General features: G+C 39.8%; 1 protein-coding gene across 1 annotated transcript in view; it reads left to right on the forward strand.

Moving 5' to 3' along the window:
• The window catches only part of TTC17 (tetratricopeptide repeat domain 17), a 54,657-nt gene extending 30,587 nt beyond the window's left edge, over positions 1-24,070 (forward strand). Inside the window, exons 17-25 of the mRNA XM_032188045.1 lie at positions 11,191-11,358; positions 11,973-12,223; positions 12,819-12,984; positions 15,367-15,487; positions 15,798-15,957; positions 16,428-16,511; positions 18,276-18,395; positions 20,405-20,548; positions 23,269-24,070. Coding sequence (XP_032043936.1) covers positions 11,191-11,358; positions 11,973-12,223; positions 12,819-12,984; positions 15,367-15,487; positions 15,798-15,957; positions 16,428-16,511; positions 18,276-18,395; positions 20,405-20,548; positions 23,269-23,400 — 1,346 coding nt within the window. The 3' untranslated portion in view covers positions 23,401-24,070. The remainder of the gene's footprint in view (positions 1-11,190; positions 11,359-11,972; positions 12,224-12,818; positions 12,985-15,366; positions 15,488-15,797; positions 15,958-16,427; positions 16,512-18,275; positions 18,396-20,404; positions 20,549-23,268) is intronic.
• The last annotated feature ends 1,815 nt before the right edge of the window (positions 24,071-25,885 follow it).

The raw sequence follows: 25,885 nt of genomic DNA on the forward strand, positions 1-25,885 counted from the left end.
TGAGCATTCCTTAGTATGTTCATATCATGCAGACTTGAAAGATTCATAGAGCAACTTGATCTGTTCTTGTTCAGTTCCATGACAGACTGGAATTGACGTCTTGACAACAAGATGCAATCTGAACAATACTTCCACACACCTTTCTGTATGGGACTTCAGATACAGAGCCAGTGCAGCTCATATGTCAATACTAGGATCAAATGTGTGTTTGGCAATCCAAGGATCACCAGCGTGTTACTTTGGGAGCCCATCATAGAGCTCATAGCCCATAGATCATGTGTTGCTACTTGGGGATGCTTGACACCTAGTCCTCTTGTTAAGCACTTTAGCACATTGTTAACGACTTATATCCATCTCCTTTGAGGTGTGTCAGAGCTACAGAGTAGTCACATTGCAGTACCTGGTACGCTGAAAGTTTCACCTAAGACTTGGAACGTCACAGGTTGCCTCTCATATAACTTATTTTGATAAGCGTTTCCTCAATATTTCTGAAAGCAATGGCAGCAGGGCTGCATGTGCCCTACTTTGGGATTGCAGGCCCATGTGAGGGGTGTTTCTGTTTGGCCTGTCAAAAGCCTCAGGAGAACCCCACTAACTAGCAAGACACACAGCTCCTTGCCCTGCTGCCATGAGATGTCAGTGGGAGTTGTGTGCATGGTGCAGTGAATGGAATATAGGATCCGAATTTTGCACTTAGAGCCTGGTAGTAGATTACAGGGTGTCGTTTATTTCATATGAGTGTACAGGACTTTGGAAGTGCGTTACACTAGTGCTGATTTTTTTGGATGCTTACTTTTACCTTCCTGTCTGCTGCTGCCTCATACAGTTTTTTCTAACTGCCTCTGTTTTAGGCAGATTTTTTTAATTTCAAACCCAAGTCACTTCGTGCAGACGAGAAGAGCTCATCATGCCCTTCGTGTTCTTCTAGACAGGATCTAAATGCAAAACCTTAAACTTATTAATAAATTGGTATTTAAAACATGAAGCATGACATGTTTTAAGCTTCAAGTATCTTTAGTCTTACCACTTGGTGGGGTAGTGCTTTTACAGAAACCTTCCTGCTGCTCCTCTGGAGTTATAGGCAGTGTGAGTACATTACGAATACCTCTGTAATATCAAGACCTCCAAATCCTTCTAAGTAGCAAGTATGTATGTATGTGAAAGCAGCACAGACCTCCTCTTACTCTGATTTGGTTCTGTGAAGTATTCCACAGCAGCTTAATGATCCACTTTAAGTATGGTTCCAGTGCCCTCTTGTGGAACAAACACCCTATACCACCTGAAATCAAAAGTCTTGGTTTATTTCATCTGCTTCCTGTGAAAATAAAACATGGGGAAAAGGTATTTACACTCAGCAGTGTATGCATTTCCCTTTGTCCCCCAGCACATACACTCTAACAAAGCTAATAAGCTGAGACCTTTAAGAAAGTTGACCTGAAAAAGAAAGGTTGACCTGAAAGGTCAATTTCTCTGCTTGAAATTCTGATAGTATGCTGACAGACAGATTAAATTACTTACTTAAATCAGCATCACAATTGAAGCCTCTGACTTTTAACTTAATAGCTACAATCATTTCAAGCTCCCTATAGCAATTTCAGCTACTCAAACACTAAGCAAAAGCTCTCCATACAACAAAACAAGCATACATTTCCTTTACAGTAGCGTGTGTTAAAACACAGATGTGAAATATTTGCTCTTTACATTCTTAAACATCTTTCACTTACTCACTGATCCCCAGCCAGCAATGACCTCCGTTGTCCCTAGTAAGGGGCTGCTAAATTTTGTTTCTGTTTTCTACAGCATGAGGTCCTTTTAGACATTTTTTACAGGCATTTTAGCTTCCTTCTTCTCAAGCTGCCTTATCGTGCAGCCCCAAGGATGCTCATCACTTACAGTGTTAGTCCAGAACCTACACTAATTGCACGGGACTCTGACCTGAACACTACTTCATATTTAAAACTAAACTTTCTCTTTCTTTGTCTTGTTTATCATGTAAAGGCAGAATTCTTGAGTGCTCCTGAAACAGACCACCGTTAAATGTTAGTGCTCTTATTTGAGTATATTAATGAAAAGCGTTAGGTCTGTGACCATTCATTTGTGTTGGTTTTACTGTTTCTCCACTACCTTATAGGAAAGTTAATTGGTGCAAAAGGAGTAGTCCCCAAAGTGGGTTTTTTAAACAAGCAGAATTCCATCAAGCACACAAACGGGTTGTCAAAGCTCTTGGAAGCACATCAAGGCAAGTATTTGTGTTATTTAATAACCAGGTAGCACCACAGAGAAAGTGAGCTCTGTCTTAAACAGTAGCAATGCTAAAACAACTGTTGTCATTTGAAGTGAAATGTTGGGTTGCTTATTCCCACACCCTCTCTCTCCCACGTGAACACGTTGTCCACCCTGCGAGTTTCACCAGGGAGCTGGGTATTGAGCTGAATTCGTTCCCAAATCCCTGGCAACGGGAGTCACGCAGCGCCAGGCCGTCTGAAAGATCTGTTGATGCTGCACAGGTGGGATCTAGGTCACCTTCCCTGGGCCCTGCAGTGCTAAAGGAGTAAGAGAAGGTTAAATGGTACCTGCATAGAATGAAAGCGTCTTGCCTAAAGCAGGCAGATGGGAGATACAGGGGAGGAGGACTGCTTTTTGTCCTGTTGGAGACGGATGTTCTTAGGTGGTGGAGGTGTCTGAAACTGTCAGACACACCTTGGACTGGGAGATCTTCAAGATATAGAATCAGAGAATGTAGTGCTACGTTAAACATCACGTTTTTAGCTACAACAGTATTCCAGAGTTTGCATAGCCCACTGCTCATGCACGCTGTTTCCAAGCTTCTGCTTGTTGGAAAGCCATTGTGCCTCTTAAAAGTTTCTGAGCATGCTGTTTTAAGAATAACTGTACTCCTTAAATGTCATTCTCTTTTGCATTTGTCAAACATGCTCGTGGTGTGGGTGAATTTGGTCTGCAGCCTTCTTTTGTGCTAACATTAGATAGTTTCTGTATATCCTGCAAGGTCTGTCTTGCTAGCTTATGTGCTTGCTCTGCTTATTTACAGCATGCCAGTGTACCTAAAACTGTTCCCAAAAGTCATCGGTCTCACTTTGTACCGTATTCGATGAAGAGCTGTGTACCCACAATATTTAGCGTGCTGTATTCGTTCTGTCTTTTCCTGGGATCAGAAGGCCACAGGGGAGCAGAGGGAGGAGAAAGAAGGCGTTGCCTCAGCTTCAGGAGAACTGAGGGGACAGAGAGAGCATGATGGAGAGAGAGTTCAGCAAGAGTTTACTGATGCAAAACTCTTAACATATAAAGGAAAAGTAGTACAGTATTAGACTAAACATAGTGTGACAATTCCTATTTTTATCTGCCTTTGTAGTGCAGGTGATTCTTCATGATACGTGTCTGGATCTTTCAGTTACTTCAGCATCCGTATGTATGTAATGGGAGGATCGTCAGGGTTTAGAATGGAAGTGAGAAGGTTCTCTTTCCAACCAAATCTTCCAAAACCTGATACTTGCAGTTGTCAGGTTTATTAACATTTCTCTGCAATGCTCTTGGTGCATTTTTGTGATAGGAATGTAGAGAAAATGACACGTTTGCTGTTTTCTGTCTTCATCTTCTTCTAGGATGCTGCTGTTGCCGGTGGTGATTTCTTGCATATAGCTGCTAAAATTTCTTGCTAATCCTGCATGGTGTGCTCTCCTCGGAGCTGGGCCTTTTTAAAAAGGTCCAACAACTGCAAATGTTTGACAGGCTTGTGTTTGTACAAACAACTTCGTAGTGAACGTGCCCAGACTGAATTAGTGATTTGGTTAAAGTATATTTGGAAGAGAAAGAACGTGTGGCCCCCACGTACAGGAGAACTGACAGTACGTGGTTTGGTCTCATTAACAACTTGCCAAGACCTTGAAGGCTGTGCTCACTTCGCTTGAATCCGAGAACTTGTAAAGTGGTGATGTGTAGCCTCAGCCTGTAATGAGTCATGTTGAGATTGTCTCAAAGCAGCATGCAGTGCCATGTGCTCAGATTAAAATGAGCACTGCATGCTGAGCCATGGAGTGCCAGGCACTTAACTACCCCTGATCTGTCTACTTTATTGATTTGTTTTTCCTTTTAAGGTTGGTTGCCTGGTTCATGCGAGAATCTGCTGTGCTCTGACTGTCCTCAAAGCTTGAAATCTATCATCCATTCTGGCTACTAGTGACCGAAACTAGGACAATTCGAAGTTTCCCTAGGGGAAGGGATAGATGCTTCTTGAACGCAGCAGTTCTGGAGAGATGGGAAATTCTTCTAAAAATCCATGCATTTTTGCAGGGGCTGTTCTGTAGCTTTGTACAACACTGGCAGCATGAGGAGAGTGTTTTCCTCTCGAATCCTAAACTAGGGGGATTGGCAGTATTCTTGCCTGACCTAACCTTCAGCAGGGGTTGCCTACCTGGACTGTCGAAAAAGCTAATCCATATTTTGATTGTTTTTCATTGTTTTTCATTGCTCCCTCAAAACCAGAATTGATTTTTGTCTATTTTATCTACAGGAGCAGCTCTGCTCTTCAATGGTATTGTGTAAAATGTAGCCCATCAAACAAACTAAGCACTTAAAAGCTGTCTTAGAAGAGTAAGGGGCATACCTACCTGGCTAGTTAACACATTCTTTTGCTGCTTGTGACAGTGTCTCTTTGCTTTGGTATTCAATTAGGAGCAATGTTGCTCAAATATCTGTCCCAAGCAAATCTAACAATTGTTGTGGATCAATTTTGACTGTTAAGCTGCTCTGGCTGAGAAGTATAATATACTGAAGAGATGCACAGATGAACGTAAAACAAAGCCTATCAAAAATATTTTCTTAAAAAAAAAAAAACAAAAAAATCAGATCACTGCAGAATACTGTTTAAATTCACCGGTATAGCACAAACCTTATAGACAACCGTGGTCAAAAGCTACCCAGGTAAGGCTGTTCCTTGGCTCCCTAGTGTCTCTGTGTGTGTTGAGAGAAATGGAAAGTTAGCTGACTCCGTTGCATTAGCTGTTGTAGGGTTTATTTTTCATGAATGGGCTATTTTTGTATTTAGCCCCTTTTAAATTTGAGTCCTGTAGAATATTTAATGTTTAGCATAAGAAGAGGTATGGGGCTTATGATGGAGGGAGGAAAATAAAAAGAGCGAAACAAACGCGGGGCACTGTTGCCTTTCCTTTCATAGTGGTACTTAAAGCAAGAATTCCTATGGCTTAATCAGAAACACGTTTCAGAAGTGTATTGTGTGAAGTCAAGGAACCAAATACTCGCCATTCAATCTTCCCAGCATACATTATACTGCAATCCAGTGTAGGCGGGTATTTAATGTTAAGAAATTACTAAGGAGGTGTTTTATCTGATGTTAGGGAAAAAAAAAAATCTAGCATGCTGGAGGAGTCACTGAGGACAAGCCTTTGTCTTTGAAATTTACGTGTGCTTGTTTATCTTGCTTGCTTGCTTTCTCCAGAACAAAAATTAAAAAAAAAAAAAAAAAAAAACACTATCTTTGAGGCACAAACTGAAATTCAGGCTGGAGTGCTGCTTACCTTGCTGCTCTATATGTAGTCCCAGAGTACCCTGAAAGAGACATTTCTAGTCTATCTTATCTACAGGCAGGATTTGAGAGTTTAAATTCAGATGTTTCTATGTTTTGGGCACTGTTCCCAGGCATCACAAAGCAAGTTATTGCTTCTAGACATGTGTCGTAATAAAACAACCTCCGATTGTAGTGGGTGGCGAGGAAGGAGGACAGTGAAGGCTTCAGATAGTCAACCTCCTTGATTTTCCCCTCCCTGTTTTTAATTATGGAACAGATGTTTTGGGGGTTGTTTGTTCTGTTGGTTTTTTGCTTTGTTTTGTTTTAAGATTTCTGTGCTGCTATACAGTATTGCTGAATTTGGAAAGTTTTGGAGGTATGTCCCTTCTTAAACTGCACTGTGTTCACATTTAAATAGGTTTATCTGCCTCTTTTTTTCATGTTTTATTTATCGCCTCCTTATATTTCATAAGGAGAATTTTTTTGTCAGTCTGCATTAGGGACTAGTCTGTTACAAAACACTGAGGTGTTTTTGTCTGTTAATATGAACAAGAAATTTGGCTATAAATGGGTGGCATCTGTGTGTTTTAAAAGGTTTAATCAGAACTGCTGTAATGAGACACATAGATAATCTTTAAATCTATAGCTAAGCCAATTTAGAGGCATCTTTTTGGCTACAAATCACATTAAAATCTATTTCCCTACAAGTGAGAACAGTTGTTTTACAGTTTAATCCTCTTAATTGTAAACCTGTTGTTGGAATAAATAGCGAAAGAATGAACTCTTGTATGCTTCCTTTTGTGTGCTGAAGTCTAAATTTTGACCATGCAAATCGTGCTGTTGTTTGCTGTGCACCAAACCAAAGCTTGTTATGTAGCGAGCTTGTATGACTACGTGCTTTCGAGCGTGCCCCTCAGCATCTTTAAAGAAGTTGCCATTGGCTGCTCATCGAAGGGAGGAATTTAAGATGAGGTAGGAATGGATGAAAACTTGTAAAATGCTTGATACTGCTTTTCATTATTCGTGCTCTTTAATTCTTCGGTTAGAAAAATGTCCTGCCCTATGCCCTTGAAATTGTTTGGGTTTTGTTGGTTTTTGTTTGTTTGTGGGTTTTGTTATTTTGTTTCGTTAGTTTTTGTCTTGTAACCTTTAGTTTTGCAAAGGAGGGTTTATATTAAAGGAAAAACGCTGAAAATGAACAGTGCTTCCATGTGGGAAGAAAACATACCAGAAGCTTAGTCTAAATTTTAGGGCACTAGAGTCATCATTCTCTTCCAGTAAAAAAACGTGAAGCTCAAGAGGGAACTTAATACACTCTGTCCTTTGTTATTCTAAAGGAATAGCTATGATGGTATGAGGGCAGCAGATGCGATTTTTAATGCTTAACCCAATGCATTACAACTGTAAAAGATATTGGAGGTACATTTGTATTATTATCACAAAGCCTGGGTGTGCTTTGAAACTACTGGTCAAGTTACCTGCTTCAGGGAGAGCAGGACTCACCTCTGGGCGGGCTGGCTTGCTTTTGGCCTCTCTGTTATGCTTCTGCAGATGTAGCCTGTCCTTTTGCTTTGTGTCTTTTCCGAGCCCTGGAGTACACGGTGAATATCTCATAAGAGTTGTGTATTTCTCCTCAGTTAAATATAGACCTATCACACGTTCGCATGGCAGTAGTGCGTAGCGAGGTAATTGTAATTAAGAACTTCTACTTTTCTTCTGCCTTTAATTCCCTGCTCCAATTGTCGCTATTAATCATTTCCACTAAAAAGAAACTGAGAACTCCTTTGTTATGTTTCGTTATTTTTACACTCCCGTGTGTGCTAAGCACAAAATTTACTTTGATTCTGCTCCTGGAGCATGGTTCAGTCCTGCACTTGGAGCCGCTTCCTGACGACAGCCTTGTTCCGTCAGAAGTGGTTTGCAGTTTCCACTTTCAAAGCTCAGTTACGTGATTTTATTTTTTGAAGTGTAAATATGTATTCTTTCTGTAATTAGAAAGAAAGGAAAATAGTAAGAAAAGGAAGGCGTGAACTTTACAGCAAAAAAAAATATCTTAATAAAAGCACAATAAGTTCTAATTAAAGTGAGCAGAGCAGCAAGATCTGCTAAAGATAGGTCTCTTTTTTAGTTTCTGCTCATGCTATTGCTTTTAAAAGTAATCTTAAAATAACTGGCATGTTTTTTTCCCCATAGCAAATGTGTAATTCTAAAGAATGTTAATTTATTTTGCCACCAAATATCCACTACATATGTGACCAGAATAACCCGGTGGTGGTTAATAGCTTACAGGATCTTTCCGAAATGATCTGTTCACCTTGAAACGTCAAGGTAATTGGGATGTGTGCTGTGTAATCACCGGAGTTAACAGTGCTGTGAAAGTCAAAGCCCACGTTTTAGATGTTTAGATGGTCCCTCAAACAGCATTTCCCCATAACACTACCCTGCCTTTCCGTAGCAAGCACCCCAAAATTTTCACATGATCTAATAAGAGCATTAATTATTACTCATTTTCATAGCTAAAGTGATAATATACCACCCTCTTTAATCGTTTGACTCACGTCTTTTTGCATCTGCATAAGCAGCGACTAGCAAAAGTGAAAAGAAGACTACTCACTGGTGCGCTGCTCTGGAAATGTCTATAGATGAGGCTCTTCACGTGCGTTCAGGGAATCAAACCTCTCTCCATTGAGCTCAGTGATACGTCACACCTGCTACTAAAAAAAAAAAAAATTACTAAATTTCATTTGGAGGAATAACAGGTTTGAGTGTGCACCAGAAGACAAGCGTGAATTCAAACTACTTGCTTTGGTTTTGTTTTTTTTTTTTATTAGCTTTACTGGCTCTGGTAGGTACTAAAGCTTTGGTGGAAATTCAGGAGGGGTCCTGAAGACCAAGCAGATGGATAATATTAGATGGAAAGGACGATCTAGCAGGGCTTTTCTGTATTTCGAGTGTAAGGCGCACACACACACCCTTCCCCCCCATGACAGGGGGGTTGGAACTAGATGATCCTTAAGGTCCCTTCCAACCCAAACCGTTCAATGACTCTGTGTTGTGGTGGTGCTGGCCAAGTGCTTTCACATTGGCCCAAAAAATTACAGGCTCAAATGATGTGAGAGGTAGAGACCTTTTAATACATGTATATAATAGAGTTTTCTGCTTTCCATCTTTAGAAACCCCAGGCTTCAGTGTAGAGTCTGTATTTGTTTTTTCTAACCAATGGATATGCTGTATAGCTTAGGAACTTTTCTCACTTTTTCCTTCCAGTTTTTATATTAAACAGGCACAAACTATTTATTTGTCTCATTTCCTTCAGTTGAGTAAAAGTGCAGAAAGCCAAATGCGTGTTGTGTCCTGTCTCTAGCATCTTTGTTCCATTGACTGGACCAAAGTAACCAGGCCTTGTAATACCCAAGGTAGAGCAGAGGCTGATCATCTATAGATGCTATTTAACTGAGCATTTCTAGGGTTGCAGTTGCTGTTGTCCTTCACACAGCTAGTGTGCACCAAGTGTTGAAGTGACGCAAGCAATGCTTTGCCGCCAGGGAATGTTCCTGGAGTCTCGGGCTGCGTTGTTCCCTTGCTCTGACACTCGTACCTGGTGTTCTTCCCAGTTGTTCTCCAGGCACGCAGCTGATACAAGCTGTAAAATTCTGACTTGCGATGTTTTGGTACCACCAGATTCATGGTAAGCACATCAGAGATCTTAAACTTCCATTGTCTTTTCAACCCGCTTTTTTTTTTTTTTTTTTTTTTTTCCCTCCTGTGACATCAGGCAACTGGAAGCAGTAATTTGGAAAAATGAGGCCACTCAGGTTTCTATATATAGCAGCTCTCAGATCCCAAGAAAGCCAGCACTCCCATCATCTGTTTTTAGCTGTCAGTGTTTGTAAATTAATATTAACAAGGTTAGTCTTAAGTAGAATTTTAAGTGTCTGCATCATTTTTTTTTTTCCTCCTGCTTGCTATTTCCAGCTTTTTTTCTCATTTTGGTGTTTTTATCTCAATTAAAAACAGTTGACTGTATTTCAGCCCCTTTGCTGCCCCCCTCACACACACATACACACACCTCAGTGATGAGCTGACCTTCAGCAGAGGGAATGGTGGTCATCGCGTTGCTGGGAAGCACCTGACTTGCATCAAAATCAGGCTGGTTTTGATGTCAGGCAGGAGGACCAGTTTCATCTTCAGGGTTCTGTGCACACCATTCTTCATGAATTAATCATGAGGATCTCCATATATTGAAGAGAGATTTTTTTTTTTAATGAAACCAATTAATTTTTTATTGACAGCACGGGGGGGGAGGTAAGGAGAGGATTAAAGAAAGAGACACTGACTAATAGAATAAGTAGGAAAGGCAGAGTATAATTGTATGGCAGATGTTAGGACAGTTTCTGAAGTTAACAGCTTCTGTTTTGAACGTTTACTCATCTAATAGCCGTGTTTGACTTTTTATATATAGCAGAAAAGGTAAGGCAAGAAATAGTTTTCACGGAGGATTTATGAGTACAGGTGAATATATTTGTGTTTGCTAATAACCCCGCGAATATACCGGTCTGTTTCTCCTCCCGAGGTGTCACCCGAGTGTTGGCAGCTGCAGAAGTACAGAGCATGCAGTAAGAAGCTGCAGCTCGGTGCTGCTGGGAAGCGGTGGAATGGGTGACACCTACCTGAGAGTTACAGCCAGCCTCTCTGCATCCCGGCCTGATAAAGAGTGAAGCCTAAAAGCATTCTTCTAGAGCATGGGATCACTGGGTGGAGGAAAAAGGAGTCACTGATCTTCATTCATATTCTTTGTGGTACACGCTGCCAGCTGGAAAAATAACGCTTTCCGTATGAATCGAGCAATGGGGTTAGCGCTCGTAAGGGTAGACTGGGGAACACACTTGATAATCTTCCATTTAGTTTAATCTCTCTTTGATTCGCTATGTGCTTCTTAATTCACTTGTGTACAGAAGCTATTTTCACTCACAGGTGATGGAAAGGAGGAAGGAGGGATTTTCAAGCAGCAACAGCTCGGTGCACAGAATATCTGTTCTCCTCCTCAGTGACAGACGGAGGCTGCAGACAGGGCCCTGCTCTGTGTGTCAGCTCTGTAGTTGTGCCACAAAGTAAGGGGCACCTCCCTGCCCCTCGCAGCATGTGGGGAATGCGGGTTTTGGTATCTGTGGAGCTCTAGGGGAGTCACGGGGGGCTCGGCTCTTTCAAAACCCCACCTGGAAGGCTGACAAGGTGAACATAAGCACCGTGAGCATTATAGTATCTAGCGAGGTTCATACAGCAGGCAACCCCCATGTATGGTCCAGTGTCACTGAAAATATGCTTTGGGAACACTCACTGGAATTGCTACCAACATAGAATGATTTCCAAGGTACTGTGCCACCTCCTGTCAAAAGATACCTGAGTTTTCTTTCATTGGTAACTCACAGTGTATACCTAACTGCATTATCAGTAACTGTTTTAGGTGATCTGCCTTGTGAAGAGACAGAACAGGTTTTTTGGTTTTGTTTTTTCTCAGCAATGTCCTTGGTACCTTGTGGAATTGTACTGTTACTCTGTATGTAGAAAACCAGAAGATTGTAGTTTCTGCACCTCGTGTCTAAAAGGAGCAGTTTTATGTGGTATATCAATAAATTCCTCTCTTTCAGGTCACTGTCATGAGAAAAATCTAGATGGCAGTCATGACAAGGAGAAATACTTTGAGCACCATGAGTCAGTCACAGCAGTGGCAGAAGGACACTCTGAGGGAGGTACAGAAGATCCAGAAGTCCTTACTCAGAGTTCAGCAAGGGATCCCTCCATCCTGAGACTGGAAAGTAAGTCAGCGTAACAAAATTGGTACTGACAGATGAATCAGTTTCTAGATTTTTCAAAGAGCTGCTTTCCTTCCTTGAAGAAAGCTACATTTCTTCTCAAGTGAAAAATAACCCTTAAAACTTCATTCTGTTCACTGTTCTTATCCAAGCCTGGCATAAAAATGCATGAAATAAGAGGTTAAGATTCTACAAAGACATGTTGGTTGTACCTTAGTAAATTCTCTATCAGCTGTGCCAGGCAGTAGTGAGGGAACTCAGTCTCTGTGGTTAAGGTACAGAGAGCATTAGTCAGTGTTCAATGCATATATGCCTAGAAAATTCATCTTTGAAAAGTCACCCTTGAGTGGGCACAACTTTGGTCGGAAAGGAGACTGGTGGAAGTGCTCTAGAGGTGTTAATTTTTGAAGCAATGGTTGGTGCTTTTTTGCATTGGGCAAGTCTGCATTCTCCAGTCCCATTCTGGTTTTGCAGCATGCAGTGAGTATTCAGTTAATGCGAGTGGAAGAGTGAGGTCACAGAAAAAAAGGAAAAAAAAAAAAAAGAAACTTTTTTTGTACAATTCACAGATGCAGTAAGTAAAGAATTTTTGACATTTCTGTGGTTTTCCATTTTAGACACAGTTACTCCAGAAAGCAATGATTCAGAAGGAGTGGAGGGTTTAGATGATGATCATATGTCTGAAGAGATGCTGGCTTTGGTGGATGAGTTTGAAAACTCATGGCCTCAGGAAGCTTTTGAAGGGGCGCTGGAGGTAAAAGGTCGTCGGATGGACTTGCAGGGAATCCGTGTCCTAAAAAAGGGAGCTCAGGATGGACTGGCTAGCTCCTGTTTTGGGGACTGTGGTGATGATGACGAAGCCGAATGGGTAAGTTCGGATCATTTTGTAAAAATCTTGCACCAACTTACTGATGTGCAGGGAAAGGCTAGGACAGTTTGTGGGTTTTAGCACTGGTTTAGATAGAATCTTCATGATTTTCATCTGTGGGTCTAAGAGAGATGGTTTGAGTGAAATGAACAAGTAGTTTCAATCTCTCTTAAAGGAGAGGCTTCCACATCACTAAAACTGATGTCATTGGTGTTAATTATCAACAGCAAGAGATTAGGTGTTGAATGATGCTGGGTGCCTTCAAACTTATTGCTTTTAGTTGCAAAGGCAGCAGGTTTTTAACCAAAAGTTCTGGTTAGCATGAAGATGGCGCAGTACCTGTTGTCATCATGTTACAAATAAAGTATATAATGAAAAATGTGTTTCACTTCTCCAGCAGTTAAATTCTTTTCTGTTATGTTAGAGGTAGTAGTTGTGTACTGTGTGTGTGTGGTGTGAGATGGGAAGGGAAAGAAATCTCATCCTGTAACATCTTCAGAATTGAATCTTTGGGCTAAAACAGGTAGCGTATTGTAGCTGATAATGTTCATGCTGCTTCTTAATGTTAACCTGGACAATATTGTCCTTTTGGTAGATCACTTTTCAGGTCAAACGTTTAAAGAAACCAAAAGCTGATAGCTTGGATCTCCAGGAGCCAGTCAGGAGACACGGAGAAGAGGGGATTAACGGAGAAAATGAAAATTTCTACCAAACTGCCCTGGAGATCAGTGGACCAAAGATACCTTCTCCTGGACCAATAGGTAACCTGCTGCAACTAGAGAAAGCTGTCCTTTGCACCTTTTGGAATATTGTGGTTTATTTCTTTGCAGCTTTTATATTACACTGGTTTATTATCATACATATGCATCACAAATACTACATAGTGAAATAAACCTTCTAGATGGGAATATGGGATTTTAAGAAATCTCTTCCATCACCACCTTCTTCATGATGCACAGCATAACTTTATTGGCTGAATGAAAAATGTTAATTGCCAGAACTTCTGGGGATGAAGTGATAAAAGGCGAGAATGGAAGACGTGGATAATGTCAGTAGAAGTAGCAAGAGGGTGGTGGTGGAAGGGATGACTTTTTCCTTTAAAACTGAATGGGCAGTAAAGTTGCTTTATTTACCAGATGAGAGAGACCTTCAGGGACAAATACAGGGTGATAGCTTGAATTAATTAAATATAACAAAATATAAATATATAAAAAAAAAGGCAATTCAAAACCAAACAGCAGAGAACTTGGTCTAGTAGAAATAATATAAAGCTTTACATCCTGCTGTGATTCATTTGGTGATATTAGAAGAGAAAATTTAGGTGCTGTCTTCCAGAAGACTGGAGCTACAGAAGAGCACAGTTTTGTACCAGCGTAGGTGAGGAGGTTTGCAGAGAGAGGTGGGGGTTTTGCAACTTAAGTAACAGGTACCAGAGAGGAGAGCTGTTAAGATAATGCATGCTAGTTCCATTGGTCTATTCAGGTGGGTAGAAATCATCAGCACATGGTTACTTAGAATAAAATTTGGAACTTGTGGAACCTAATGATGCTAGAAGAGCCAAAATAATGGTTCCCCCATACTTCTCATTTTACCTTGATTTCAAAGGATGTAAAATCTTAATGCTGTAGGGTTGATGTGCAAGCAAAAATGTGTTCTCCGATCCATTTTAGTCATTGACAATTTGTTGACCTAGAATGTGAGTTCACATTTTGAAGTCTTTTACATTAAATCTTTAACATGCTCCTTTTTAAGCATCTGACAAAGGTAAGTTGTTGAATTAAATATTTAAATAGAGAAGATTACATGAAAACAAACTATCATTTGTGAACACACACCTTTCCTCTCCTCAGTGTATTTTTTCTCCCCGAGCTACTTTTATGGGTTTATTATATAGCATCCCTCAGCTGTAAAGTCATTAACTTCCTAGCGCTCCTGAGAGGCAAGGTCTGCTGACATCTTCTTCACGAGAACTAAATCACTGAAAGTTTAAGTAACACATTGGAGGTTTCCTGGGGAGTTCCTAGGAGAACAGGGAAATGAAGCTATCTGTCCTGTATCTAACTAGTGCTTTGATTACTTACCTATCCCTGTGTAGCATTTCCATACCTCTCACTATCTTTTGCCATTCATGCAGATAGTTAACTCGTAATCAGATAGTGCAAGGTGCTGATGACAAGAAAGGATCTTTTCCTCCTGAGGTTTCCCAGTGTTTCACAAAATTAGTTTTCCTTTAGTCAGAACGTTTTACTAAAGACGTGGCAATGCAGGCTTTGTCATTATTTTGCAAGATTGTGGTGAAACACTTCCTCTGAAGTAAATAGGATTTGCATCCAAATGGTCAGAAATGTAGGTAAGCACAAATAGGTACTGGAATACTGTATGTGTACCTGGTGAGACAGCTGCACGTTGTTGAACTTGGCCTCCCACTCTGCAGATTTATGGCTACAGTGAATCTTTCTTACCTTCAAAACAGTTCAGATGTTTCTGATGCAAGAGAAAAATGTTTCCTAGCATTTAACATGTAGGATCCAGGTTTGTAGGATCTGGTACCATATCCACACTCATAAGGAAAAGATTTCAGTAGGGTTTGGATCAAATCTGAAAATGTGTAATCGCTTACTAGTTTTCAGAAATGTTGCTGTGTTGAGTGGAAGAATGCAATATAAACTAGTGGCTGTCCTAATATTCAGTGATAAGAAATGGCAGTATATTTCACCTGAAATTGTCAGAAGATGGAGTTACCAGCTTCTATTAGTTCTTACTGTAGGTGTAGAACATAAATGATGACTCACTTACGAACTTTCTTTAAGGACATCTAAGTAGAGACATTGTGTAAACAAGAACGGTGATTGTTCTTAATCTGTAGCTATTGAAAAATTATAATAAAACATTTTTTTGAGACCTCCAAATCTGTCTTCCATAGGATCCAGTTCTGTCTTTGAATCCAGTGAGTTTTGTTTAGTGTATTTAGTTTGGGGATTGTTCTTAAAGAAATCTGGCTGCAGGACTGTGACTTTTGTAATGTATGGAATGTATCTGCTGCTGTGAAGTAGTTCGTAAATCATTGTACTAAAGCAGAATGTCTTTTTTCTTCAAGAGAATTTCTCTTACTTTTTGGATTTTTTTTTTCCCCCTTTCTCTAGGAAAAAAGCGTGACTATCGTAGCCTTGGCTGGCCAAGTCCTGATGAATGCCTGAAACTCCGTAGGGTAGAGCTTACAACTGTGGCCAGCACATGGCTTGCTGTTTCTGCTAAAAACATTGAGTAAGTATCTTATATGTGGACCGTAAGTCACTCACACAAAGCAAGACAGCTGTATGGCCTCAAGTATATATTAACTGAAAATTCTTTAAGAGCTATCAGAATTTCAAAGAAGTTTGAAAACATTATGTGGTATTTCATTATTCCACTTGTAAAGAAAAGCGCAACGGCAGACTGAAGATCCAGTTTCTCTTGCTTCTTAAGCTACTCAAAGGAGATTCTGCCAGATTCTAGGCAGCTTATACTCACTAGGGAACTTTGTGATGACTCTTGCCTTTCTTCTCCCGACTGATTCAGTTCATTACCTTTGTAGCATTACAGAACACATCGATTTTGCAACGCAGCTGCAAGAACCAGCCATGGAGCCCCTTTGCAACCCTAATCTACCAGCCAGTATGCATACTTTGGACCACCTGCAAGGTGTCTCGAGTCGAGCAAGCTTGCATTACACTGGAGAAAGTCAACTTAAAGAGGTATGCCACAGGTGAAGGTTCTCACACAAAAATGACCAAACCATGGCAGATTCGAGGTACATTTACTTCGGTGCCCTGTCTCTGAAAGTATCTTCAGTGAGTGAACACCTGGATAAAACTATAAGAACAACACAACTAATATTTTACCAGACTGTTTTCCTAGCCTTCTGTGATTTGGGCTGAGGGAAATCCTAAAACACCAGTAGTGCCTCTGTATTGATGAATTAATAGAAGAAAAAATCAATGAAGAACACATAAATTTCTAGCATTCCTAGTATACAGCAGCATGGAATTAAAAAGCTACATGATGATACAGATAGTATTAACTCAAGATATACAGTGATGTTTGGGATGGAACAAGTTAGGGCATTTGTAAAAGGCTGGGTAAAAAAGCAGCAAACAAGCAGACAAGTGAAGGGCATCTCTTATCAGGTTCCATCCTCTCAGGACGTGTTTTTCCTCTTTCACAGGTGTTACAGAATCTTGGCAAGGACCAGTACTCACCACAGTCATTAGAACAAGTTGGTACTCGAATAGCCAAAGCTTTGGAAAAGGTACGTGTAAGTGAGAAAAAGAATGGTGCCTGGCTGCAGTTTATCCAGTCTCAAACTATATGACTGACATTCCAGTTAAGGAATGCAGTACTACTTGGACCAAAGATTTTTGTCTGTTCAGCTTCTGTAAGGCCCTCACAGGTACTTTCTTGAGCTATATCCTCTTCTTACAGATGCGAGTCCCGCTGCCAGGTCTCTTGCCTACCTTTCTACTAAAACATAAGCATATCATATTCCCAGTGTATTTCCAGCCCTGTTTTGAGCCGTATTGCTAGCTGCTGATATTTATTAAATTATTTTAACAGTTCTTAATCCTCTTTCTGTTGATACAACATTGGCTTGGAGCTTATAGAAAGTCAGAGTTAAGCCATGGCTCAACTCTTCCAGTTGCACTTCTGGCAGGCAGGCAGCTGACAGGCAAGGACTTCCTCTCTTTCTTACTTATTTCCTTTTACCTTATGCAGTGTTGAACTGAAGTGTCAGATGCCTTCAGGCAGAGGTATAGCACCATGTGTGAGGCTGCAGTTCCTGTTCTTGCTGGAGAGATGATTAGGAACATATTTTTCCCAGGATGTACAAGGTGGATAGGGATGTAGGGATTGTTGTTCTGTATTTACAGTGCAAGGAGGATGTTCCAAACTATCATACAAAAGAGTACAACCGAAACAGCTTGGTGCCCCTGGCCTATTCTAGAAAGCCATCAAAAGAACTTACTATGCTTTGAAACTAAAGCCAGTATACCTTTGTTGTTCCCAAAAAGTGAAGATGTTACTCTTATGCCTGCATTATAAATCTTAGTTCCTTTTGATTTCAGATGTGCCAACTTTTCTTTTACAAGCTATGCTTCCCCCTGCAGACAAGAAGCTTTATCCAAATTAGCTGAAAATTTAGTACTGACAGACCAGAAACTAAGTTCTCACTGAGGCTGGCAGTGCTGGAAATAAAATGCAGTTTTTCTGTGTACCAGTCTCATTCATTATTCACAAGAGCTAATCAAACAAATCAAGATGGCTACTTATCTAATTGCATATGTGAACATAAACATTCATTTAAAGTGTCTGAGTCCACAGAATTCAAGCGCATGGTATTTTCCCTTCTGACACGTGATGTGGGAGTCAGCCAACTAGAGGCAACAAGCTCGGTCAGCGAGACTGCTCAGGCGTCTGCCCTGGGCTGCATCCCACAGCACCCTTTCTCTTTCCAAGGAGTCCAGTCAGCTAACTTAGCTAAGAGTGTTGATTTATACAGGGTAATGCGTGCATGCATCTGAATGCTCAGCACCTGGCAGCTGGTTAGAAGCTGTTGTGACTGCTGAAACTGTTGTTGCTGTATAAAGCTATTAAGATGCTATTCCCTTAAGAAAATTATGTTGCATTTGGAATTTGTGTTTCATATGGCAGTCTCATTGACCTGGCTGCTGCATATGTGGTAGAGAAACTCCTTCTGACGCTTTGGAATAGAAACAGAATCATAGAATATCCTGAGTTGGAAGGGACCCACAAGGATCATCGAGTCCAACTCTGGGTACCACAAAGGTCTACCCAAAAATTCAGACCATGTGACTTAAGTGCACAGTCCAAATGCTTCTTAAACTCCAACAGGGTTGGTGCAGTGACTGCGTTCCTGGGGAGCCAGTGAATAGTTCATTGTTAAGTGTAACACCCTCCACCCTCAGTATATCAAGTAAATTCAAAGAGTGAAAGACAAGGAGTCTGTTCACTACAGGTGTTTGCATGACTGGGTTTTGTGTTCTTCTTTTGCCAGAATCAGACTTCGTGGGTCCTCTCTAGCATGGCTGCTCTGTACTGGAGGGTGAAGGGCCAAGGAAAGAAGGCAATTGACTGCTTACGGCAAGCGCTGCACTATGCACCCCATCACATGAAGGTGTGTACACATCACATCTGCCTGCTACAGGGATGAAATCACGTTTTGCTTGTGTAACAGCCATATGGAGTTTTCACAAACTGTTAAGGCCAGAATTGTGCACATCAAGTGTCTGTAATGTGTTGGACATCAGCTAGCTGTGGTGAAACCTCAAGACCCTCACCACATGTTGAGTGTGGGCAACTACAAAAGAGGAATTTCCTGCAATTCAGTGGGTTTGACACTCCTCTGGGCAATACAGGCTTGAACTCCCCTCTGTTACGTAGGACTGAGTCTTTGTCAGCCTCTGTCTGTACAAGTCTTGTAACCTAAAATGTGGGGAGTATGTCTTGTCATTGTGTTTTTAAAGGGGGGAAGTGGCGAGTTCTAAAGGAATAATGTAAATGCTTAAAGTGTAAGTGTTTTGGCTGAGTAGTGCCTGACTTTGTGCAGCAGTTTTGTGGTTTAGGCCAAAAGGGCAGTATTTGGGACAGTCTCCTGTTTAATGTTACAGCTGTCTGAAGTGCTCTGTATACCCTTCACCCTGCCCCATGAGATGCTGAGCAGGGATGTCTGTTCTTAGACACCAGGCTCTCCCTTACAAACTGGTAAATGCAGTACTGGCCCCTAACTCAACATTGCAGATTTCACTCTGGGACCTGAACAACAAATTGTGCAACACTGCAAAGTACAAACCACTTCTTGAACCTTGGTCTTAAATCCTTCTCTGAAAATCAGACAACAGTGTTTTGCACTCCGTATTATTAGGAATATTTAGCCATTAACAGGAGAAATACCTCAGCTAAGAAATGTTGATCTATTCCTACTCCACATCCTGAGTGTCTTTTGTCTCCTATAATTCTGTCTTTTTGCCGTTGTCTTTTTAAAACAAGGTTGGAGCCAAGGTCTAACACAACATGCTCTTGTTTATTTTATTTACTTATCTTTCTTTTATGGTGTAGGTACTGCTGACTGTTTCCTAGTGGTGTGATACAGTGTTGCTTGGGATGGACTCACACCAAATTTGTGCTTTGTTTTTGTCCTTTTGAAGTTGCCCCCATGCCTCCAGATAAAACTGGGGGTCTTGTTTGTAAAGATTTAGCTGCAACTTGAACTCAGTGAGAGTTAACACTGAATGAATTGCTATTTACTATTTTGTTTAATCCTTCTCCTTGGCTTTATGTGCTCTCCCTACTTCATCTCACCTTTTCTCATCTAAATAAAAGATAATTAATTTTCCTGTGGGCTTCTTTTGTGATTCTCACTTCCACAGTATCTGCATAGTATCAAAACTGTGGCAGGGATCAAATACCTACAGAATTTTTTATTCTTCTGTTGAGGGCATCTAAGACTTGCTTCTGAGGAGTATTTTGTCCTTTGTAGATGTGAAGCTCCCAGAGAGTTTGTTATGGCTGTCAGGGCTCCACAATTTTGTCAGTCAGACACAGTCACAGTCTAGAAATTCAGAAAATAAAAACATCAGTGACTACCTGAGAAAACTTTATTTATAGCTTTTACTCAGCATCCTACAGGAATTCTGTACCAGAAGCAGGATAGAAAACAGTGTGCCAGCTGTGCTAATGGTTAGACCCTTTTTTTCACTTCCCTGCTTTCCCTTTTTATTCCTATTCCTTCCCCTTCTATGCAACAGCTGAAGGAGGGGGGTAAGACTAACAGCTTCTCTCATCTCTTAGACTGCATCTCTTCTTTTGGGTGAAAACTAACAAAACATCATCTAAAAATTAAATGTATGTACTAGGACATTTAATGTGAGATTAGTTTTCGAATCGCTTGTCTATGCAACGGTCATGTGTATCACTTTTGCGAGCAGATGTGTTTATAAGAGGGTTTTTTGTTTGTTTGTTTATAACTCAGGTTGAAATGCCCTTTTTATAGTAAAATAAGTCGAATTCATCACCTTCGAAAAGTGATCAGATAGTGGAGTGGCCAGGTGGTGGAGCCTTCTGTCTTCCTGATCCTGAAACTATTTCAGTGGAAAGAACCTCACTGTTTATCGCTTTCTCTTCCAGGATGTACCACTAATAAGCCTAGCAAACATCTTCCACAATGCCAGGCTTTGGAATGATGCCATCATCGTGGCTACCATGGCAGTGGAAATAGCACCGCACTTTGTGGTTAATCATTTCACGCTGGCAAATGTCTACGTAGCAATGGTGAGTGTGCTGTCCCCTGTCTGTGTCTTGTCTTTGGTAAAGTCTATATACAAATCCTGTTTCCACAAGTTGGAATTTTGAGAGATCAACATTCACAAAATAAGGGAGGGATCAGGAAGAGAATATATTTTTTTAATGTACTTTTTAAGACCATCAAAGCTCTCTATTACTCATTTAATTCTTGAAGGCCAGTGTTCTTACAAGCTGGCTTCAGGATGCTGTCTGCAAAGCTTTGTTAAGACAATAGCAAACAGTTGATAATTTTGGTTGTCTTCCCATCTAAACACAGGATATTTTTGTAATACTGGGAAATTAATGACAAGCTGAGTTTTTATCCTGGAGAGCTTAGTTTAACATAATTAGTAAAACACAGTTTGCTGCTGCAGTGAACAAACACAAGGGATGTTTAACTTCAGTATCTGAATTGTCAACACCCAAAATAGTTTACAGATTTCATTTAAATTTCTTCATACTGCCTATACATTCTAATCTGCAAGTCAGCTTTCAGTATTTCCTGTAAATGCAAAATGTTCATTCCTTCTACATTACAAAGGCAGGATTGTTTCTTTCGTGTTTTATTCTCATCTTTAACAGGGCCGGTATATTTGAAAGGTAAGAGAGACACCATTAAACTGAAACGTAGCTAATATCTATGTCTGCTTCAGAAATATTTTCAATTACACGTGTTCCTATGTACCCCTGTCAGTTTTTAGTACTTGTTGTAGATCTGTCCTTAATGTTTCACTCTTCTGATTGAGTGAATCTTAGAGATAACAAGGAAAGTTGAGCAGGTGGTCATGTATTGTGGGAAATCAGGGTTGAAAAGAGCAGAATGCGCAGTGCTATCAAACACACAGTGCAAACAAACTGAAGAAAGGAATGACTTTATTCTATTAAGGTATTACTTCTCACAGTAGAAAGAAATGAAGTAGAAGTTTGATGCATGAGTTTTGAATGTCTTTCAAGTTAGAACAGGGCCTAAGAATAACTTTATTCTCCTGGCTATGAGAGATTTCTCAATGAAGCCACATTCATAACATAAAATGACTAGCAACAGGACAAACTTATCTTCCGGATCAACTTACACTGATATAAAGAAAAGTTAGTTTATTTTCTTCATATTTAGCCATCTGTATTTGAGAGCTGACCCTGGCAACAAGGTTGTAAAAGACACCATGTTAATTAATAGTATAGCATTGTAGAGGTCAACATTCCTTTATGTGCAAGACTTTTCAGCAAATTGCCTTAAAAAGCAGAAACTGTTGGCCATTTTAAGGACTGAGAACTTCAGATGGATGTTATAGAAACTAATGCTGTGGGAAATAAATCTAAAAGAACTTCAAAGTCATATCAGATCACAGCAAGGAAATAACTACATCTAAAAATGGAAAAATATGATTCTTGTTTTCATTTGTTTGTCAGTGCTCCCATAACCTAATATGGGATATTCGATGTAATTCCTGTTGAAACCGTATTAAAATACACTTTTTTTAAATCACGACTCATTGATCTAGCTAGTGTTTATAAAGTGGCTAGAGGTGAATGTTACCTGGACTGTACAAATAGTTACCAAGAAACAGAACATGACTGAAGTTGAGGTAATGCTTAGAGTGAGATCCTGGGAGTTGTAAGTATGAAGCAGGAGTCTGCCCATACTTCTGTCTTCTTTTACTTAGAAAGAAAATAAATTCAAAGTCTAGAAATGCTGTGCAGTGTGCTGCCTGCTTTCACATGACAGTGTTGGTTTAGCTCTTTACCAGTAGTTCATCAATAGTCTTGCCCTAGGAAATACTGAATATGCTGTTTAAGAGAAAAAGCACCCAAGTCCAGCATCTGTTTGAAAGCTCTTTTAGTGGTTCCCTTTAGTAGATTTGGAAAATAAATAAATTCTCATTCACAGTCCCAAAAATATGTCATAGGAGTAGCTCAGTTCCTATAAGAGAAAAGAGGAGGAAAAAATGTAGAAAGTGACTGAAAAACCCACATTTTGTTTGTTTGTTTTTGTTTTTCTCCTCTCATGTTTTTCTTCTAAGACGTTATTGGAAGTTGGCATTTTTTCCTGGTTAATAAACAAAAAATATCTGTACCACACCTAGTGGGGTGGTATAGATAATTAGATTTCAGTACTATAAAAATAAATGTTACTACACCATGAATGCTTCTTACTACCACTCTGGAGTCCAGGTTGTCAACTGAAATTGTCTAGCTACTGTAAGATTTTAAATTATTAGGTTGATTTTTTTAATTTCCTTAGTTTGAGTAATCTTTTTGTACTAATTTCAAGCTTGTTCTTAAAAATGTTACCTTTTTAGCAAAGTTGATATTTTTGCATGGTACAAGAGTGCAAAGCTTTGATCTATGTCAATTCTGGATGAAATCTGCTTTTTAAAGGTTATTTCACAGTAAGAATGCACACACCTACTATTAAAAGGAAAAAGGTAAGAGAATTGGTCAGTAATATTTAACAGTGATTTGACTCCCTTCCATGGGTTATGCAAAATTGGGTCATATAAGTCTCTTGGACTTATAGTAAAAGTTATTTGGAGGAGAAGTACTGGTTATTTGGAGGAAAAAAAGTAAAAACCACTAAACCACCAGGATGGTTCAGTTAGTTCTGTGTATACCATGCCACTTAACTACTCAGAACAGGGAGGAAATAGAAAATGGTAGTGTCCACTCTTTTAATCTGACTTAATGCAATCTTTGTTCTTTCTTTATAGGAAGAGTTTGAAAAGGCGATGAAATGGTATGAGTCAACGTTAAAACTTCAGCCGGAGTTTGCCCCAGCGAAGAATCGAATCCGCACCATTCAGTGTCATTTACTTATGAAAAAAGAGCGACGGTCTCCGTAGAGATCAGCATGTTTCTCTTTTTTTTAAGTCATTATTCACTATTCTGCTTTTAAGTGTGCTAAGATAAATTGATGAATCAACATTTTTAACAAGACTTCTAAAAAGAGATGGGATTTGGATCAAGGGTTCTTTTATTTTTTTCTCAGATAAAGGAGCATCTTCGGAAAATGTTTCACAGACCATAATTTTAAAACATCCTTGTAAATATTAAACCAAGGAACTTCCATAAGTCCATGACCACCTATGCCAGGACCCAGGCATCATTAGTTTTTTCCTTAATGCTCAGATTGGCATCAGCATCCAAAATAACTTGCTTCATGTCTTATAATCTACATCAATAGAAATGCAAAGCAAACACCCATACCAGATAGTAAGAAGAGATAATCAGCAGTTCATCCATGTGAAACTCATGCTTTGTCCAGTCCTGTTTACTCCATGCCACATTGCCTGCTTTTTGGGAAGGAGAGGGACAGAATTTCAAATGGTTTGTTTGTTTGTTTGTGTTTTTTTTTTTTTTTTTTTTATTAAAAAAGAGGGGGGTGTTAGGAACATCTAGCATTTGCGGAATTGTTTATTTCTGTTGGGGGATGAGGAGGAAATGAGGAGGGGAAAACAGCAGGACACTAAAGTTAAAGTGGTTTTTAAACTTACTTGCAGGAAAAAAAAAAAATCAGTAAAAATCCCAATAAGATGTTTTCTATCTGTCTATATATTCATAGCCCTCTGCCTCCCTGAAGGGTTGTTTTTACTGGTTCTTTGTTCACTGTATTTCTGGTCATTTCAGAGTAAGGTGCAAGTTTATGCTCACTCTGAGCCATACTTTCAGCTGCTGAGAAGGAGCAGGGAGGCAGTGTCAAGGTATCATCAGCAAATGAGTCAGGTGAAAGATTTCCAAATCAGTTCTCTTTTTGTTTGGTGGAGGACATGATTCTCCAGACATCATTGTTGAATCAACAAGGGCACATATTTGAAATAAAATAAATTGTTTATGAACAAAACACAGCGTCTCCTCTAATCTGTGTGTCCTGTGCCATTTGAAGGAGATTAGGCTTGAGGAACCGCAGCCTTTCTTTGGGAGCAAACAGAGCTGGGAGTCAAGAAAGCCTTTAACACCCTTGATTTAGATAATGATTTTCTATATATCCATGGAAAAATCTCAATACTTCTATGCCTGGCTCCTTTTTAATGTTTCTTCATTCAGTGATGCAAATTAAGAGTAAGTATGGCAGTGGTGGAAACTATGGCATCAACATATTTTTTAACCTACTTTATTACTTCATAAAAGGATCCTGAATATTTTTATATATAATTGAAGATGAACAGTTCTAAGGCAAATGTTTACCTCTGTTTTACTGCAAGTAATTTCTACTAATCTAGAAAGCCTCAAAGAGGTATAAGCAAGTGCTATTGTTGGGTAGATTTTCATTAAAAATGGGTCAATGTGTTGAATTTCTGATGGCCAACAGAGACAACAGCATATCAAATTTCATTCTCTTCCCAAGGCTACTCAAAAGCCTGATAATGTTGACTGGAGATCCATCTCTATAAACTCTAGTGTGAGGAGGCAGATCACTTTCTGTAAAGTCTGATACACCACCACAAGCATCATGGACTGAGTTAATGAATTGCAGAGACTTCTCACAGAGATGTTTGGGAGGAGAACCTAGTAAGGTAGGTGTAAGTAAATGGAAAGAAGTTCCATCTGAGGTAGAAAAATATTAAAGCAAAAGGCTTTTCCTCGAACTAAAGAAATGCAAAGAGAGGCAGCGTTTTATTCTTTTTTGTTTTGTTTTTTACCGATTGCTTTACGTTCATAGTGGTTGATAAAACCTTGGGAGTACTTGGCAAATGTTACGTTTTGAAATGTAATATGCACAAACTTCTCTTACTTGGGATAGAGGATCCAGCTTACAGCTTGGTTTCCTAATGTATTGTGGTCAAATCGAGTGATCTGATCAAGCTACACACTGAGCTTTCTACTGCATCTGTCTCGCCGATGGTGAGCAGTGTTGGGATTTAAGTAAGTAAAGACTAAAACAGGTCCATAAGAACCTAGAGCAGCCATACGAGGGATACAGGTGGTCAACACTGGCTGTGTCAATAGATGGAATTGAAATAGACCTTCTGGATCAACAAGTATTACGCTCATAGACAGCATTGGTGCACACTTAAAATTAGTCATTAATACTCTTGTCAGTTTACATCTTGCTTACTGCAGTTGTTTTTTTGTTTTTTTGTTTTAGAAATGCAGTGAGGTGCACTGTATATAGACATCACACAAAAGGTAGGAACGCTGCTGTGTGCATGACCATACTGTAAACTGGTGTTACCACCAAGGAGTAGCAGGCTATTTATCATCTTGAGCTGTGTGCATTTTCAGAGAACTCGCACCTTATAAATGGTTCTTCAAAACTGCAGCAGTCTGACTCCATGTATTTTGTCTGAATCTTAGTTAAGTGTTTTAAGGGAGCATGTATTGCCTTAC

The sequence above is a fragment of the Aythya fuligula genome, chromosome 5, assembly GCF_009819795.1.
Source record: "Aythya fuligula isolate bAytFul2 chromosome 5, bAytFul2.pri, whole genome shotgun sequence".
NCBI classification, from domain to species: Eukaryota; Metazoa; Chordata; class Aves; order Anseriformes; family Anatidae; genus Aythya; species Aythya fuligula.